Source organism: Gymnogyps californianus, chromosome 3, assembly GCF_018139145.2.
Source record: "Gymnogyps californianus isolate 813 chromosome 3, ASM1813914v2, whole genome shotgun sequence".
Lineage (NCBI taxonomy): Eukaryota > Metazoa > Chordata > Aves > Accipitriformes > Cathartidae > Gymnogyps > Gymnogyps californianus.
The window spans coordinates 122,023,967-122,039,768 of NC_059473.1; the positions used below are offsets into that span (position 1 = coordinate 122,023,967).

Genomic DNA, 15,802 nt, shown 5'->3' on the forward strand with positions numbered 1-15,802 from the left:
ATCTTTTTTTGCTTTGCTTTTCAGCTATTGCTGTTGAATACTGCCCAAATATGTGTGACATCATTAATTAGTTGTACGACACTGCAAATACAACACTGATCCGCATTTGGAGAATAAAAGATGAATACTTGAAGTTTGACAGCCATAGGCACTCATTTGCACGTGCCTGCAGCATGGATGCAAACATTTCAGTTGTGCAAAGAAATCAGTCTAGACACTGACATGACCAGTTCAGCCACATTACACCAGCCTGCCTGAATAACTCCTCAGGGTTGCAGCCTGCTGCCCTTTTCCCCTCTCCCATGGGACAGAGAACTGCATGAACTGCTATGGCAGTCCCCCGTCACCTCCTGTCCTACAGCCCCAAACCTCTTCTGATGCTCAGCCTAATCTGGGACTGAAACACAGGCATCCTCATCACCAAGAGATGTACCCATCCCAGGACGGGGAGGAACACCACTGCTTTGGCCATGGGATGGATGTGTTTCTGGGCAGGGGAGTACCATCAAAAGTAGCTCTTGAGGGCTGCCACTGACAATACAACCAGGAACCTCTCTTTTGAAGGACACTTTGCTTTATTAGAAGGTATATTTTAAACATCTGGGTGAGCACAACTTAAGCAGTTGTCTAGGCAGAGACATGGAGGCCTGTGCAAAGGCTGGATGATGTGAAATTGTGGCAGGTAGCAAGTCCTGTGCCTGTAGGTGTGACATCCAAGGCCTCAGGGGGAAGTTTTACCCATTTTTCCTCCTGCATGATGTTAAGCAACAGGCAGTAAATATGGCATTCATTAAAATTACCTTGTATACTTTTAACAGCCTTGATAATCAGATTTCTGCCACTGTATCGGAAAGCAAAATTTGTTTTTATTCAAGGCCTTGTAAAACTCTACTTTCTCCCTCATGCACTGGAGGTGCCTGAAGTTTTCCAGTGTTTTTAGCGTTCCTTAGCAGTCTTTTTTCCCCCCATCAAAGCTCTGTTCTCCTCTGAAAGATATATCAAGCAACTAAGTGGAGATTCGTGTTTCTCCGTGTGCGAGGGATAAACTGGTTACTGTAAGGGGCAGCTTTAAACTTGCATTTCTCTCTCTACTTTATATACAAAAGGGGTCGGATCCTGCCCTCCCTCCCTGTGGCACTGCTAGGCAGAAACCCTTGAGAGGAACCGCAGGGTTTGCAGCTGGGGCTGCAACGTGCCTCCTTGCAACCTGAGCATCAGAGCTCGTCCTCCACCCAGGAACGCCGCTCTGTATTTCTGAACGTCAGCAAACACTGCAGACAACCTCTGGCACTTGTGGAAGATCAAAGTCCCCTTTTTCAATCTTGAATCTAACTGTAAGCAAGATCCCCACGCTGGGAAAAGGTAAGAGCATTGCAGAGGCGTCGGTTGAGCCCCCAAAAGATGAAGGGCAAGAAGCGTGAAGGCAACCGACTGTAGAGTACAGCAGAAAAGTTCAGTCCGCGGCCACATAATGTACACAGCCAGATCTTTTAGTCATTCTGCCTGTGCCCACATGCCAGGCACTCACGTCTGAATACACACAGACAAGCAAGGGCTGCAGGGCAAGTACGCGGTGGTACAGCTGCCTCGGTCCCAGCCGAGCCTCTCCTGGAGGTATTGCTGGGGGCACAATTGCAAAAATAACCCATTCGACAACAGACCATCAGGAGGCTCTGACTCAAAGGGAACCTGTTTCGGGCCAAACAAAGCATTTCCTCAGCATCAAGCCGGTCGAGTTTTTTGAACCAAGTCAGCGCATTGCACAGAGAGCCCGCAGGAACCTGCTCCACCACCCTCCAACCCTCGGCCCACATGGAGATGTTTGGCATCTCTGAGAAGGCACAGTGCGCTAGGACCGCAGAGGTTTTTGCAGCTGTTTGAGAAACAAAGCTTCCCTCCTCCAAGATGAAAGAAATGAAGGAGTCTATGCTAATCAAATCCTACACGCCTGCTGGCTCAAGTTCAGCTTGTCAGTGATGCAGCTCAGTGGAGTGATCAACATTTCCAGCGCTATGAGCTTGGTGGAAGGGGAAAACACGAAAGCAAGAAATTCACCTGGCTGCGAGTCAAACAGGTGTATGGCAGCAGCATCCAAGATTATAATAATATCTTGCAAACATGCAAAAAATAGATGTAATAAGACTGATTCTTTGGTTTTCATTAATGAATCATAAAGGCTTTCTTTACATTACACATGCTTTTTTGGCATACGCTGCTAATATTTCCACACTTGCAAGGTTGGAGTTTTAATACTAAGCCTCCCTCCCCTAAGGTTCCTCATTTTTGGCAAGATATACAAGGTGACTGTGTGCCATGACAGGCTCTATCTTACTTTGGGGCAATCAGATTACTTCACACAGATGGTTTTATCACTGAGACCATTAGAGATGAATTGCACAGTATGTAAATGTACATTTGTTTGATAAAAAAAAAAAAAGTCTCAGTTCCTCACTGCTGTCTTGTCTATGTTCCTAAATGTATTTCCTCTCTCCTGCATCATTCCAAAGCACAATTTGTCCAATCTTTACCCTAAAGTGACTCAGCTAGTTTCTGATAGGCATCTTAAGTACACATTAACTAAGGAAATAGGCTTTCTTGAGCTACTGGATTGAAATGCGGGAGAATGAACCTTAGCCTTAACAATTGAAGAAATAAAGGCATCTATCTGTCAGGATGCCTAACATCACATACACCACAAAAGTAAAGCACCAAAAAATAGAGAGTATATCACAATTACTTTAAAACATGCAAGTAAACATCCTCTTGTAGGGCAAAAAAAAAGAGACAATTTGTTCATAGAATCAGGTTCACAATTTAAAAATAGTCTGATCTGAAATGGACCCAGAGACATTCAAATGATACATGCTCAGAGCAACACAGCAGCTCTTCCACTTCAGGAAAAAAGGGACTTTGACCCCCGCCCACCACGCCGTAACCCTGTTGTCACCGACTGAGCTTTGCTCGTCTTATTAAGGTTTGTCTGAGGCCACGGAGGCAGCCTCTGCCAGTCTTGTTCCTATCTGCATAATTGTTTTAGGCAAAACACGGTCTTTACCTGAGAGGCGTCTGGGCACATCGGTAATGGCTGGAAGTCCTGTGCCTCGAGTGGAGGACAGGGGAGTTGTGGAGTGAATGGACGGTGAAGTCATCTGGCTCAAGTAGGATGGGTAAGACTGGTCATAGGACCATGGCGGGGATGACTGTGCCTGCCTGGGGTCTAGGAAAAAAAAACAAAAAAAGAGAAAATTTTTTAAAAAGGAAGAAAAATTTTAGGGCATCAACAGCCTAATTGAAAGAGGTGGGGTTACTGAACATACACACATCAGTGCTATAAGGAACGAGAATGTAATGAAACACACTCCTCTAGGACTCAACTGCTTCAAGCCTCGCTCTGTGCTTTTCCCTCCCCATAATAATTTTTTGGGGAAACGAACGGAGCAGTGAGCAGAGTTTTGAAAGATCTAGCAGCTGTGCTGCAAATTCCTGGTGTCTTTCGTCCAGGTCTAACAGCGTGTTATACCAAGACTCGCCAGTCCTCGAGGATTCAGACAGATAAGCAGACAGCAAGTACGAGACCCAGGTCTGAGTTAGGAAGTGGACTTCAGAGGTGGGGAGACTCTACAGTCAGCACTTGGCACGCCTGTCAAGTTGTTATCCAGTTTAAACATTACACAGTAGTGTTTTCAGTGCTGAAAATACTATCCAAGAAGTAAAATGTCATTAATCTTATCGCATCTGTCCAAAAATGTCACATTTGGATGCTGGCCCAACTACCTACAGTCACCTCAATTACAACAACATGAAACCAAATGGTTTGGGATAACTATTGGAAGCTAATGATGCTTTTTGATGTACTTGCTACAGCTCACTAGGGAGGAAATCATTTTAAGGATAAATACAGTTTATTTTTTGCTGAAGCTCTGGTGGATTGCACTAAGTGAGAGAGAGGGAGACCTAGTTTTACTCACTGGTGTTTGGATTTATAAACCATTCGCTCTCAGTTAATATCTGGTGATAAAGATACCACTGAATGCCTCATAAATTATTTTTATTTCTTTACATCGATAAAAACAAAGCACTTTCAACCCCAAAGTTTGTTTTGGGCACTGCACGATAAACAGAAAGCTATCTCTGAACTGGCTCATAGAAATTGTAGCACATCCCTCCAAATCCTCCCCAATATTTTCAGTGAAGAACATCAGGTTCACTCAATTTGGAGAACCTGCTATATCAGAGCACTCTGCTAAGGCCCTACTTTGTAGACAGCAATGTGATAGCCACATGGCATAAGCAAAGGCACTTTTTCAGGAAATTCAGCTCTTTTTTTTCTTTTTTTAACTCCTTTCCCTGCTCTTCCACACAGCAAAACCTTGTAGTTTCAGCTATTCCTTGTTTATTTTTTCTATTCAGACATGATTTATTTGAAGAGATGTCTGGAAAGCAGATACTTCCTTGAAGCAAAATAACTATATAGATATATAAAAAAACCCCAACTTTCCAATTTAATTTTAAGAGGATTTTCCTGGAGTTTGCCATTTATATTAGAGCTGAGTAATATAAATGGTTAACATAAACTCCTCAGAAATCTGAAGGACACCTGATCATTAAATGTAATGAACTTCTTTGTTTTAACAATTCCAAGGCTAGGGTTGTATAGATTGGCACAGATTCAAATTTGACTGACTGCTCGTCGTTATATCTGATATCGACATATTTCTCTGCCTCGTTCCACTACTATAATTTACCATGCAGTCAATGGTAAATGATCTTCAACTGGGAACGGAAAGCCTAGGCTTGCTGGGAAAACAATCTTAAAATTAATGATGTGTCAGGAGCACAATCTCAAATCCAAGCTCCTTCAAACTCCAAGAGCTTTTCAATCTCTGCTTCCGAATCAAAAACAGAGTCCCTTAAAGTTTTGGTTTTAGGTCAGCTCCAATGCTGGAAGGAAATTATATAGCAGGTAAAGGCTGAAAAAAAAAACCAGCCCACAGCAGAGGATGTTTTTAATGTTTTTACAGGTTTTTGGTCTAAGATGGTGAAAACCTCGGGAAAGGAGCTGCCTTCTGGAGGTTCATGCCACTTCTGGTAGTGCAATCCTCATGGCATGAGAAGATCTTGAGCATCTCTGGCACCCTCACTGCTTTGAACACCCATGCTAGACTTGGTTTTATACCCAAGATCCTTAATCCAACAACTGTGAATGCCTGTGTGGACACAAGAAGGATGAATGGCAAAAAGAGGTCTTTCAAAGGCTCATGTGGTCTTTCAAGACAGTATCTCAAACTGCGCTGTCAGAGGCAGAATATGGGGCTGGATGGACAATCAGTTGACCCAAAAACATATATATTCTTATGACATCTAGCTTAAATTTATACACAGCTTCTATAGCTCATTCCAACCTCAGAGCCGCAATACCACATTTCTTTTTTAGATATATATATTTGCTTTCAGCTCTCCATGAGTCCAATACTGTGAGATTTTAAACTGCAAAGTATTTTAGAGACCGAGAAAAAAGAGGATGGACTCTTAGTGAAGACACTGTGCTGTGACTTAACTGCTTCTAGCCCCAAAACAGATCTCCTGTTGGACTTCAGTAGCTCACCCAACCTCCATTTGATGCAATTTCTATCTAAATTTAAGGACAATAATGATATATTGCATATTTAGTTGGCTATTTCTTTAAGGTGCAGGCACTCTCTGAGTACCTCACTCACAAAATGGAGTGCTTATCTTGGCTGGAAGCTTTCAACCCAGATATTCAGGTGCAAACTTCAGCCCCTCTGAAACTAGAGTGCAAGCAACTTAGCTCCAGAGAAATGAGGTCATGTCTTCTCAGGGAAAAGGAAATAAATAATAAAGAGGAAAATCCTCAACCAAATCGAACATCAGATGATGCATCAGAGCTCAGTGACTGAGGAGAAGGTCACAACACCCCAGGCTGGAGGGTTACTGCGATTCCTCCACGCCAAGGCATGGCTGAGGTCATGGCCGAGGCAGGGAGGGGAATTTTGCCCTGGGGCTGACTGGCTTCAAGAGTTATCTTTGGCCCGTTAGGAAACCGGAAAGTGAAGATACAAGTTTCACCAGATCCTAGAGTAAATGCCCTAAAACCAGCCTCTGCTGACTGACCGCAGCCAAGGTTTGCATGGATGTGAGAGGAGAGAGCAGCGAAACACCCTCGCCTTGCCAAGTCAAAGGTGATCTGCTAGCCCACAGGGTAAATGTCACTGCTCAGCGGCGTTGCACAATCCCCAGAGTAAAATGTCGCGAGGCAGAGTCCAAAGCTGCCCCATCTAGTCCTTGAAGGCAGACATGCAGCTGGGTCTCACATGGCACCCTTTGGTCCCACCAGCAGATGTTCCTTGTGACACTGCTGGAGCAGAGACTTTGGCCGCTGAGGCCCAACCAGCCCATCTCTTCTGGTCCCACACACCACCAAATCAAACCTCCTGGGGGGAAGGAGGGTGCTGGGGGCACCATGGGGAGATGCCAGCTGCCAGCACTTCCAGGGCAGATCCACACAGATGCTTCTGAGGGAAACACAATGATGTCCTTAGTAGGGTCACCTCCTCCTCGCTGTGGCACAGAAGGGGTGGAGTGACTATTTAGCATGTACCAGCGGGGAAGAAGCTATGAGCGGATTTGTGAGAGGTTTTCCTTGACCTCCTACACCAGAGACCAGCTTCCCCGGTCACTCCGGCTGGCAGGCTTGCGCATGTCTGCTGGGTCCCTGCAGGCCAAGGTCTTCATGCTGTCACCCAAAGCACCATGTGCTCTGCAGGGACAGCACATCATCCCAGTCACGAAAGGCCCAGAACAGATGAGAAACCTTAGAGCTCTGAGGCAGGACGAATGTGGATTCCTCCCTAAAGGACTCCCTCCAAAACAAGGGAAAAGGCTAATATAAAAATACAGCGAACAGCTTGGGAGAAAGCCCCCCATCTTCCTGGACGGCAACCGTGGGGAAGGGCTAGCAGAGCATTCAACAACAGCAGAGGAGGCAGAGGGCCACTTTGAGTTGGCATTTGCACTTGAAAATTTTGGAGTGATTACTAAGAGCAGTCCTCCTTTTGTAAACATTTCTGTTATGCCTGCGTGGGTGTGAAGAAAAGTGCGGCTTTCAGCATATTCGTTCACAATAGGGCATATCATGTGTATGCTAAGAAAGCCTGGGCACAGCTTGGCTGAAACAAGTCAGCAGGGTGAGGTCTAAACCAATGCACAAACAGCTCCGTCCTGTTTGCGATGCTAGGTAAACCTCGCCAAAGCAGGAAATATTGAGTATTGCAAATGATTTTGTGTCTAGATTTTACTGCCACATTTATATTCAGTGGGAGATATACACAGTTCTTGACCCTTGTGATTTGTGATTGACTGCATCAATGGACAATGGGCATTGATGCTTAATGGACAATAAGCGGTTTTAAAAATCAGTCTAAGATTGGACGCACTGTATAAAACTCAAAAAAAAAGAGAGAATGAAAAAAAACCCCAGTGACCTGTTCTCCCACCGGTGACATTGGCTCTCCAGCAACGTGACTTCTCTTCCTTCAATGGAAATGTTCTGAAGTGTCAATGGAGAGAAGAAAAAACCCGTAAATAGCCCTGAAGCATGAGTTTTTCCACTGCTTTGGCACTGGATTATGAAGCACACAGATTTACTATAGAAGAAAAATCAATTTCCCATTTCCCAAGCTGAGTTACTTGATCAGAGCATGATCACAGGCTCGCAGCTCCTCAGCGTACTGTCTATAACACCCCAACATCACATGCATGCACGCACTTTGCAAAACCACTCTCATTTAAATCCAGCCATCAGCTCTAGCACTGGTTGCTGTTGATTGTATTAGTGCTAGCCAATACTAAAAAACAAGCTGTCTGGAGCTATCTTTGGTAAACACTTAAAGCAAATATCCTCACTTCTGATGTTAATGAAGCCAAGATGACTTTCTGCATTAGTAACCCAACTATTGTTGCAACACCACCCTCCCCAGCAAAACAACAACAACAAGAATGCAACCTCCTTCTCTTCTCTGACTATTTCTTAGGCATCTTTAAAAGCCCAGGGCTTGATCTGGATTGCCCAGTTCAATCAATGAAGTCAAATCCAATGGAGTTACACCCCAATGTACAGAAGTGTAATTGAGACCAGATTTTGGCCCAAAGAACCTCTAAAACCATTTCTCCTCCCACCCCCCCCCAAGAGTCACATTTCTAAAAGAAAAAAAAATAAACGGAACAAGTCATGCCAGTAAGGCAACTAAATTGTAAAGGGGGGAGGGAAATAAAAGAATACTTTGATAGGAGGGACACAAGCTTTACCAAATGGAGGTTCACAATGGCAACTCGCCAGTCGCCTGAAGGATGCAATCAATTTGCATAAAATACAGCAGACTGCAGCCACCCTTGTGTTCATGGCAGTAGAAATCCCAACTCCACTACCTCATCTGCTGAGTCTTGTAGCTTTTATTTCACATTACAGTGAGCTGAAGGCCTAATTCACTGTATAAGCCTATTACTTGGGCTATTTCTAAATTACCTGTTCCAGGCAACCGTGTACTTTGTCTGATGCGCTCTCAGATTGATGTGCACCAGCTACAACCTGGTGTGTGCTTCAGAGTGCTGCTGGTCCCAGATAAAACACAGCCGACACTTCCATAGTGCCGGTCTAATAACAGCTACGCAGTTTGTGTTTCAAACCTGTCCTGTCTCTGATAGTCTTAGACAACAGACACCGGTCTTTGAGGCAGATGCTGCACAGCTTCATATCCAGAGCCCAGGACACCACTGTGATGAGCATGGCTTTCTGCCTTCTCCCTGACTCTGCAAAAAGGCAGCGTCCAGCCCATTGCCTGCAAGTCCTGAACGAGCGAATTAAGGAGGGCCCAGCTGGTACCATCCTCATCCTCCATCTGAGAGTCGAAGGTGCCTTCTGCCCATGGTCTTCGCAGCAGACTCAGTTTACACTGTCCCTGAAACCAGTCCCTGCCTGCCAGCGGAGATGGGTCCCCTCACTAACTTCCAGGTAAGCCAGCTCTGAAGCCTTTAAATCTGCTTCCCACAACCCTAAAAATGATGAGAAAGGAAAGCATAATGCCCCTGAAGTGCATGGGGAGGGGAAGAGGAAAAGGAAAAAAAAAAAGATTTCATGGGACCTGCTTCTGAGTGCTGTTATTTCAGTGATGAAAGTCACAGGTTGCCTATAGATCAGACGGTGCCACAGTGGTGATGGAGCATGAAACCTCACTTAACTCCCACTTCACAGTCCCCGCAGCCCAGCTGCCGGGGTCCTTGCGCCGACCACATTCCTGCCATTACGCCCATGGCTTTTCCTGGCCGACAGAAGCTAATCCTCACCGGCTGCGTTTTAGAAAAACAACAGTTTTCCTCCTTTCATACTGAAACACTGATGCAACAGCTCAGTGTCTGAATGGGAATGTAATTGGATACGTGAGCAAGTTGTGCGAGTGCTGTTAGGGAAAGGGAAAAAAAATAAAAAAGCAAATATACCAGTATCCAAATGTGAACAGACAGGATTCCTGATTTACGGGCAGCAAGCGGGGTTCAAATTGAATCTGCATTGCCTCAGCAAAGGCATCTGCTTATTGGACGATTTGTTTTTTAATGACCCTTCGATGTTGCTTTTGCAGAATCCTAGTTAAAATGCCATGTCGAATAAGGGCAACTCTGTGCCTTGTACTGCCACAGTCCAGTCCTGTGGTAGGTTTAGGACTGTGCTGTGATTTGTAAAACCTGTACTCTGGTACTCTAGGAAAATAAACACAGCCTAGACAGAGAAAAGAAATATAAGAGTGAACCCCAAAGTGCTGAGTTCTTTCAGACTCAGGTGTGGGCCAGCCAGGCTTTAAATATTATTTCTGTTTAATCATGCAATAGCTATGCAAGACTTCAAGTGGAATGAGACAAAAACAGTTTATGTGCTTACTAGCAATAATATGGATTTTGTCATAAGAAACCAGTATTTACTGTTAAAGTTATTAGGAATTAATTATTTTCCCTAAATTACTAGGTAAAAAGATTAAGAAACAAAGGTATTTCTAAAGGACTGCTTGGTTAATTCCAATAAAGGTAATTAAAAAATCCTTGTTTTTCAGACAAGAGTCTATTCTCCTTTTAATACATACCCAAGCCATACCAGCCCAGTGACCATGTTAAGAAGCGAGTGGTATTCCCACTGAATATCGCACCACAACAAGGAAACTGGTGGAGACGGACAGCCCAAACAGCTCACTCCTACTACCACACCAAACAGGCGGACGTTTAGCAATTTCCCGTGGTCACCTAACACCCGATCAAAGAGGTGCCTCGTCTGCGGCATCAACTTTGTCTCTCCTTGGCACGGTTTGTGTGGCAATGAGCATCCATTCATCCCAGAAGAACTCGGAGCGACTGTCCGCAAAAAGCATCCCAGCACTTTGGTGGAACATCAAAGCGTGTAGAGCTTTACAGATTACAATCAACATCTTGAAGAGCACCAAAAAGCCTTGTGGGGAAGCCAGCGCAATTCACAGAGCTCGCACCGATGTAACATGCTCACGCTAATCGCCTTATTAAATGGGAGGGCTACCAGAAAGCTAACGAGGAGCCTTTGAGGGCTAGGTGTTTGACTTTTCTAAATTGAGGAGGAGACAAGGGTGGGCAATAACATGGCAAATACTGTATCATCAGACCACTTATTCACTGCAAACTTTAATAAGCAGCCGAGTCCTTACTGTTTTGGGGGAAATGAGAGCAATTTGGGATTCTAAAGTATCCCACGACCATCAGTTTATCCAGCAAGAAAAACACATAATCCACAATAGATGGGAAAGTCAGCCTGCCTTCCTCGGTTCAGCTCACTTGCCTCTGCCCTACCAGCACTGCATCTTCCCTCTCTCGATGAAGTCTCAGCTGGTACTTTGAACTGCTGACTCTTAAATTTGCAGAGAAGACAGCAAATGCCACACAGCTTTGTTTCCAGTCAGGCTTATTTAAAGCTCAGCTGAAGTTTTCACCTCCCGGATCTGTAAATGCTGCTGCTGATTCATAACAAGGCAGAGAAGTACTCTATTAATCAAACCCAGCAGCACATTTTCTACAGGAGGCATTTATGTGAATGAGAGCAGCATATGAGGTTACACTTAGCTAGGAAGAAAATTACAAGGGGATCTCAGTTCTCGTGCTTCAGGGCATAAGCTGATCACCAGATGGGGTCAGGAAGAATTTCACCCTCCTTCGTTCCTAGATATAGTGTTGCACAATAGGTAAACTATGGAGGCACAAGGAAGAAGGAAAAAAGCTGATTATAGCTCTGGATTTTCCCATGCTTTCTCAGGAACTACGTCCCCAAACACCACCAGACAGAAGACAGTAGGCTAGAAAAAATATTGGGCTTTAGCTTGGCAGTCTTACCCAGAAAATGATTTGCACAAGAGCCCTGACTTCACACGTCCAATGAACAAAACACTAAGCCTGGCCAAAAAACCTGCTCTGGGAAGCTGGTGGGCAGCAGGTACCTTGTAATGGGTACTATGGACACATTTAATGTATTATAAACATTTTACACTAGTTAAAGCTAGACATCTAGATCTGGGAGAACTTTGCCACAGCTCATGGGAACAATTTTTTCGTTTCAATTCTCGGAGTGCTTTGGGTTCAAATTAACCCACTTACTTCTCTTTCTTACTGCAAATTAATAAACCAGTTGAACTTAAAAAAGAAGAAAAAGAAAGAAGAAGAAAGCCACAACACTTTGTTAAAACCGCTAAGTTTCAGCTGGTATCATGTCAAAACCACTTGAAACATGAAACCAGAAATCTTCCTAGGTTGACTCAAAGACTATGTCTATACTAGGAGTGCTTTACCAGTAAAGGAATACTGGTATATAACATTGGCAAAGGACTCCTGGTGTAGATGCAACTTTAGCAGCAAAATTGAGTTTTAAATCGGTCTAGTAAATTGAGCCAAGAGTTTTGTTGACAGACTTGCATCTAAGTGAAGTTCTCCAACAGTTCTAGCAAGTGAATCGGTCAGGGGCACCACCTCTTCACATCCTGGATAGACACAAATACGTCAGCACAAATCTGGAGTGTAGAAATGGCCAAAATTAGGTAGAGGTTGTTTTGAAATTCTTTTAAAAAATTTAACCAGCTCTGAATTTAGAAAAATGACATAATTGGTTTCTTTTGTAGGCTTCACAGTTTTGTTGCAAACTTCTGGCATAGCTGCAGTTAAACATCTTATTTCAGTCTTATAATCTGCGCCACATGGTACTTTATGATTTCTCTCAGCACAATGAAATCTGTCTCTCAGCATGCAATCATAAATGTTGCATACAACTCTCACAAGCAACCTTTGGAGATTTCTCCATAACCCAGTTCGTTTATTGTAACAGTGGTCAGCACTGGTGCTAGAAGGAAACCGCCACGTAAGAAGATTGTATTATTATTCCATAGAAAGACCATTAAATACTGGCCGCTTCCCTCAACACGAGTGCAAAATAAAAAGGCTGAATAAAAATGTACATTCTATTATACGCTAATATGTACTATTGCACACACGGAGGAGAAGGCAGAGCAATGTGGCAGTTAGAATTTCACCAGATTCCTACTCAATTTACCCAGACTGACTATTTCGGATTATTTTGGATTTATGGCAAAAAGATATTTTAAAAAAAGAAAGACATTTTCAGCTTCAAACGCTATAGAAAAATCCACTTCCCACCTAACTTTGCCTGGAACACATCTCTCACTCTGTAACAGCCTCTTTTACTGCAGTTGAGACACAAATATCCATAAGCAATTGCTACCATTGCCTGTGCAAGTCAAACCTATGGTTCTGTCTCTTACCTGTAATCTGACTCTGTCCTTGTGGATTAAAAGGACTTGGTGCAGAGTTCAGAGAGGGCCGTGGGCTCTGGGTCGGGACCCCTACTCTCATACTGGGATGAGGAATGCGCCCTAAATCACTGAGGCGTTCAGAGAACAAACTAGGTTTAGAGTCATCAAGCTTCTGTCTGTGCCCTGGAAACAGCAAATCATAAAATAAAAGTGTTAATAACAAGATTTAGTAATTTAACACACCCAAAAAAACCCCCAAAATGGCCTCTAAGGACCTGTTATTAGATTTAACGGCCTTAGAGGTATCTCAGCTACCCCCGATAACACAGCGACATCGGTGGGGGGATTTGTGTTTTGGACATGGTTGTGCTGGTGAAAGCCTTATTGAGCACAACTGTGCCCATACAGATGTGTAACACGTTGCAATTTGGATCAAAATGAGCACTTATCAGGACACCCACGCAAGGTCTTTTTTTTCTTTTCTTTTTTTTTGCTGCTTTAACTACACTAGGTAGTTAAAGGGGCAAACTTTTTTTTCCAAAAGCCTCATATGTAAGTACAAGTTATCAAGCGGGACAATTATTCCATGCCTGGTTTATATGTTGTGAATTTTTGCTAAGAAAATGCAAGCTTTTCTTCTCCCCTTATTATTTTTCTTTAACTCTGTCACAGTTAGTCATTAGCTTTCATTCCTCTGGGAGTTTTTCCAAAAAGTAAATCGTCACTGTCATTTGAGAAGAGCAGTATCGCAAGGAAAACCTTCCAAGCTGCTGGCCAAGACTGGGTCCTACACTCCTTTGCATGGTCAGCCTTCCTCAGTGCTCCTACTTCTCTCCCCCAAAACAGGCTAACTGCCCTCCTGCCGTATGGCCGCATTGGGAACATTCATTTACGGGTGCTCGGTTGTCAAAATGTAAAGGGGAAAAATGGCAAAAGCAACAGGATGCCCCAAGCGGTACTGCTCATATGGTCATTGAGATGTTTCAAGAGTAAAGGGTTTAATTCTCTAATTGTTGTATTTTTGCTCCTAGGTTTAATTTCTTTCCAAAGTAGTTATAGGATGCTCCTCGCCCAATGGCACCTTTGAATGTGAGGCGCAGAAGGTGTTATTTCTATTATTTAACATATGGAGAAACAGGCATGCATAGAGATTAAGGTCAGGACTAATTTTACTTAACTTTAGCCATTCATAAATCAGGCACCTAGTCTAAACTCTTCTAATGTAGACTTCCTCTACAGTTAATGGAAAGAAATAGCTACTTCCAGAGGGCAATTAATCTCATTTGTCTCTGACACCAGTCTTAAAACAGGATGATTCACCTTCTGAATTTGCTTTCTCTTCCTTCTCTGATCAGAGAGGGAGCACACATGACTAGTTTAATTAGACACCCTCACCATTAGTCAACATTAAATGGAATTCATCTTACCCTAAGTTACCGACCAAGGTCACACAAAAAGCTTCTGACAGAGCTGAAACGGGGGCCCAGACCCCCTGATTGCAACCCAGAACCACGTCTGCCTCCATCCCTGTAAGCAGTGCCGGGGCACAGGCACAAGCAGTAAGTGGGTAGCATATTTTTATGCTTTTAACAATAAGAAGGGTCCCTGGTAGGGTTTGGGCTTGAACCCTTCCAGATGATCCCCAGTGGCTTGAGATAATCCACGTTGTCCCTCAGCAGGGCGAACACAGCCATCTGACTGGAGGCTACAAGAGTTCAGCTTTGCAGACATGGTCAGATTGTCCCATCGGTCTTAGGGCCAGAGAACCAATTCTGGCACTGATTAATTTATTTTAAAAGCATAAATGAGGCCACTGAATCTTGAGATTGAACTATCAGACTACGAGTCTTAAAAAAAATGCCTTTTAATGGTACCTCTCACCACAGTACTGTGGTGATGGGTTCACATCATCTAATTGGAACCGTGGTGCCTACATGACATATAGGCAGAGCGATGTCAGTACTAGACAGCTAAATCCGAATTAGACTGAGAGAAATCATGGTTCTAGATACAGAAATGAAGGATTCAGGTTGGGAGATGAGAAGAAACTGGATGGAATTTAATTTTGGAGAAACCTCTCTAGCAATTTTAAAAAATTAATTAGTTGACCCATTATTTTGTACTTTGAAGTATGATTTTTCTCCCCCAGGATGACTCAGTCTAAAAGCACGGGGTAGGCGGGAGCTTTCTCCTTAAGGAGAAGGTGCTGCTCTATGTTAGAGCTGACATGGGTGGCTACTCCTCTCTTCAGGAGGTATCAATCACTTTAAATGGGGAACGATTTTTGGTGGGCTTGTAACAACTCTGTAATGGCAGCTTAATTAACAGGATAACATCTAACCTGGTAGTCTTTAGCATTATCTTTTCAATCTATTTAAATTACAACTTGTACAAGCTGGGTGCTGCTAAATCTGAAGAAACGACTTTCACACACACACACGCAGTCAGTATTCTCTTGGGATTTCTCCTTCTCCATCTTCTCTTCCTCCACAATTTTTACGTATTTGCTTTGCCCTTTGGCAGTTGTATTTTCCACTCTGTTTTTTAAAGGCATCTCCTTCCCCTCCCCTTTTCTCTTCTACTCATTCCTAATCACATTTCGGCAAATTCAAGAGGGCTCAAAATAAGGCAAACATGATTAGCCTATCCTGGGCCTCACACGCCAGGGCTGACTTTATCTGCGAATGAATCCACTCCCAAAGTGAAATTTTGAATTTTTGTAGAAAAATCCTGTGCTATGTTCATACAGTGCCCTTTTTGCTAAAGAATCACTAACAAACCAGTGCACAAGCTATTTTAACTCTCTTCAGATAACTCAATGAACGCTTATTATACAGGTCACCACTCCTGCACCAACCTGTGCCCGATAACCCCCAGCTTTGTTTTCATCACGCTCTGTTTGCCTGTGCATAGCTTTGCTAGAAAAGAGTTTATATATAATTATGTGTATTATTATTATT

The 15,802-nt window shown here is 43.6% G+C and overlaps 1 protein-coding gene across 1 annotated transcript in view; it reads right to left on the minus strand.

Annotated features, from left to right (window-relative positions):
- RUNX2 (RUNX family transcription factor 2) overlaps positions 1-15,802 on the minus strand; it is a 152,054-nt gene that overhangs the window by 22,419 nt on the left and 113,833 nt on the right. Inside the window, 2 exon segments of the mRNA XM_050894191.1 lie at positions 3,056-3,217; positions 12,852-13,025. Coding sequence (XP_050750148.1) covers positions 3,056-3,217; positions 12,852-13,025 — 336 coding nt within the window.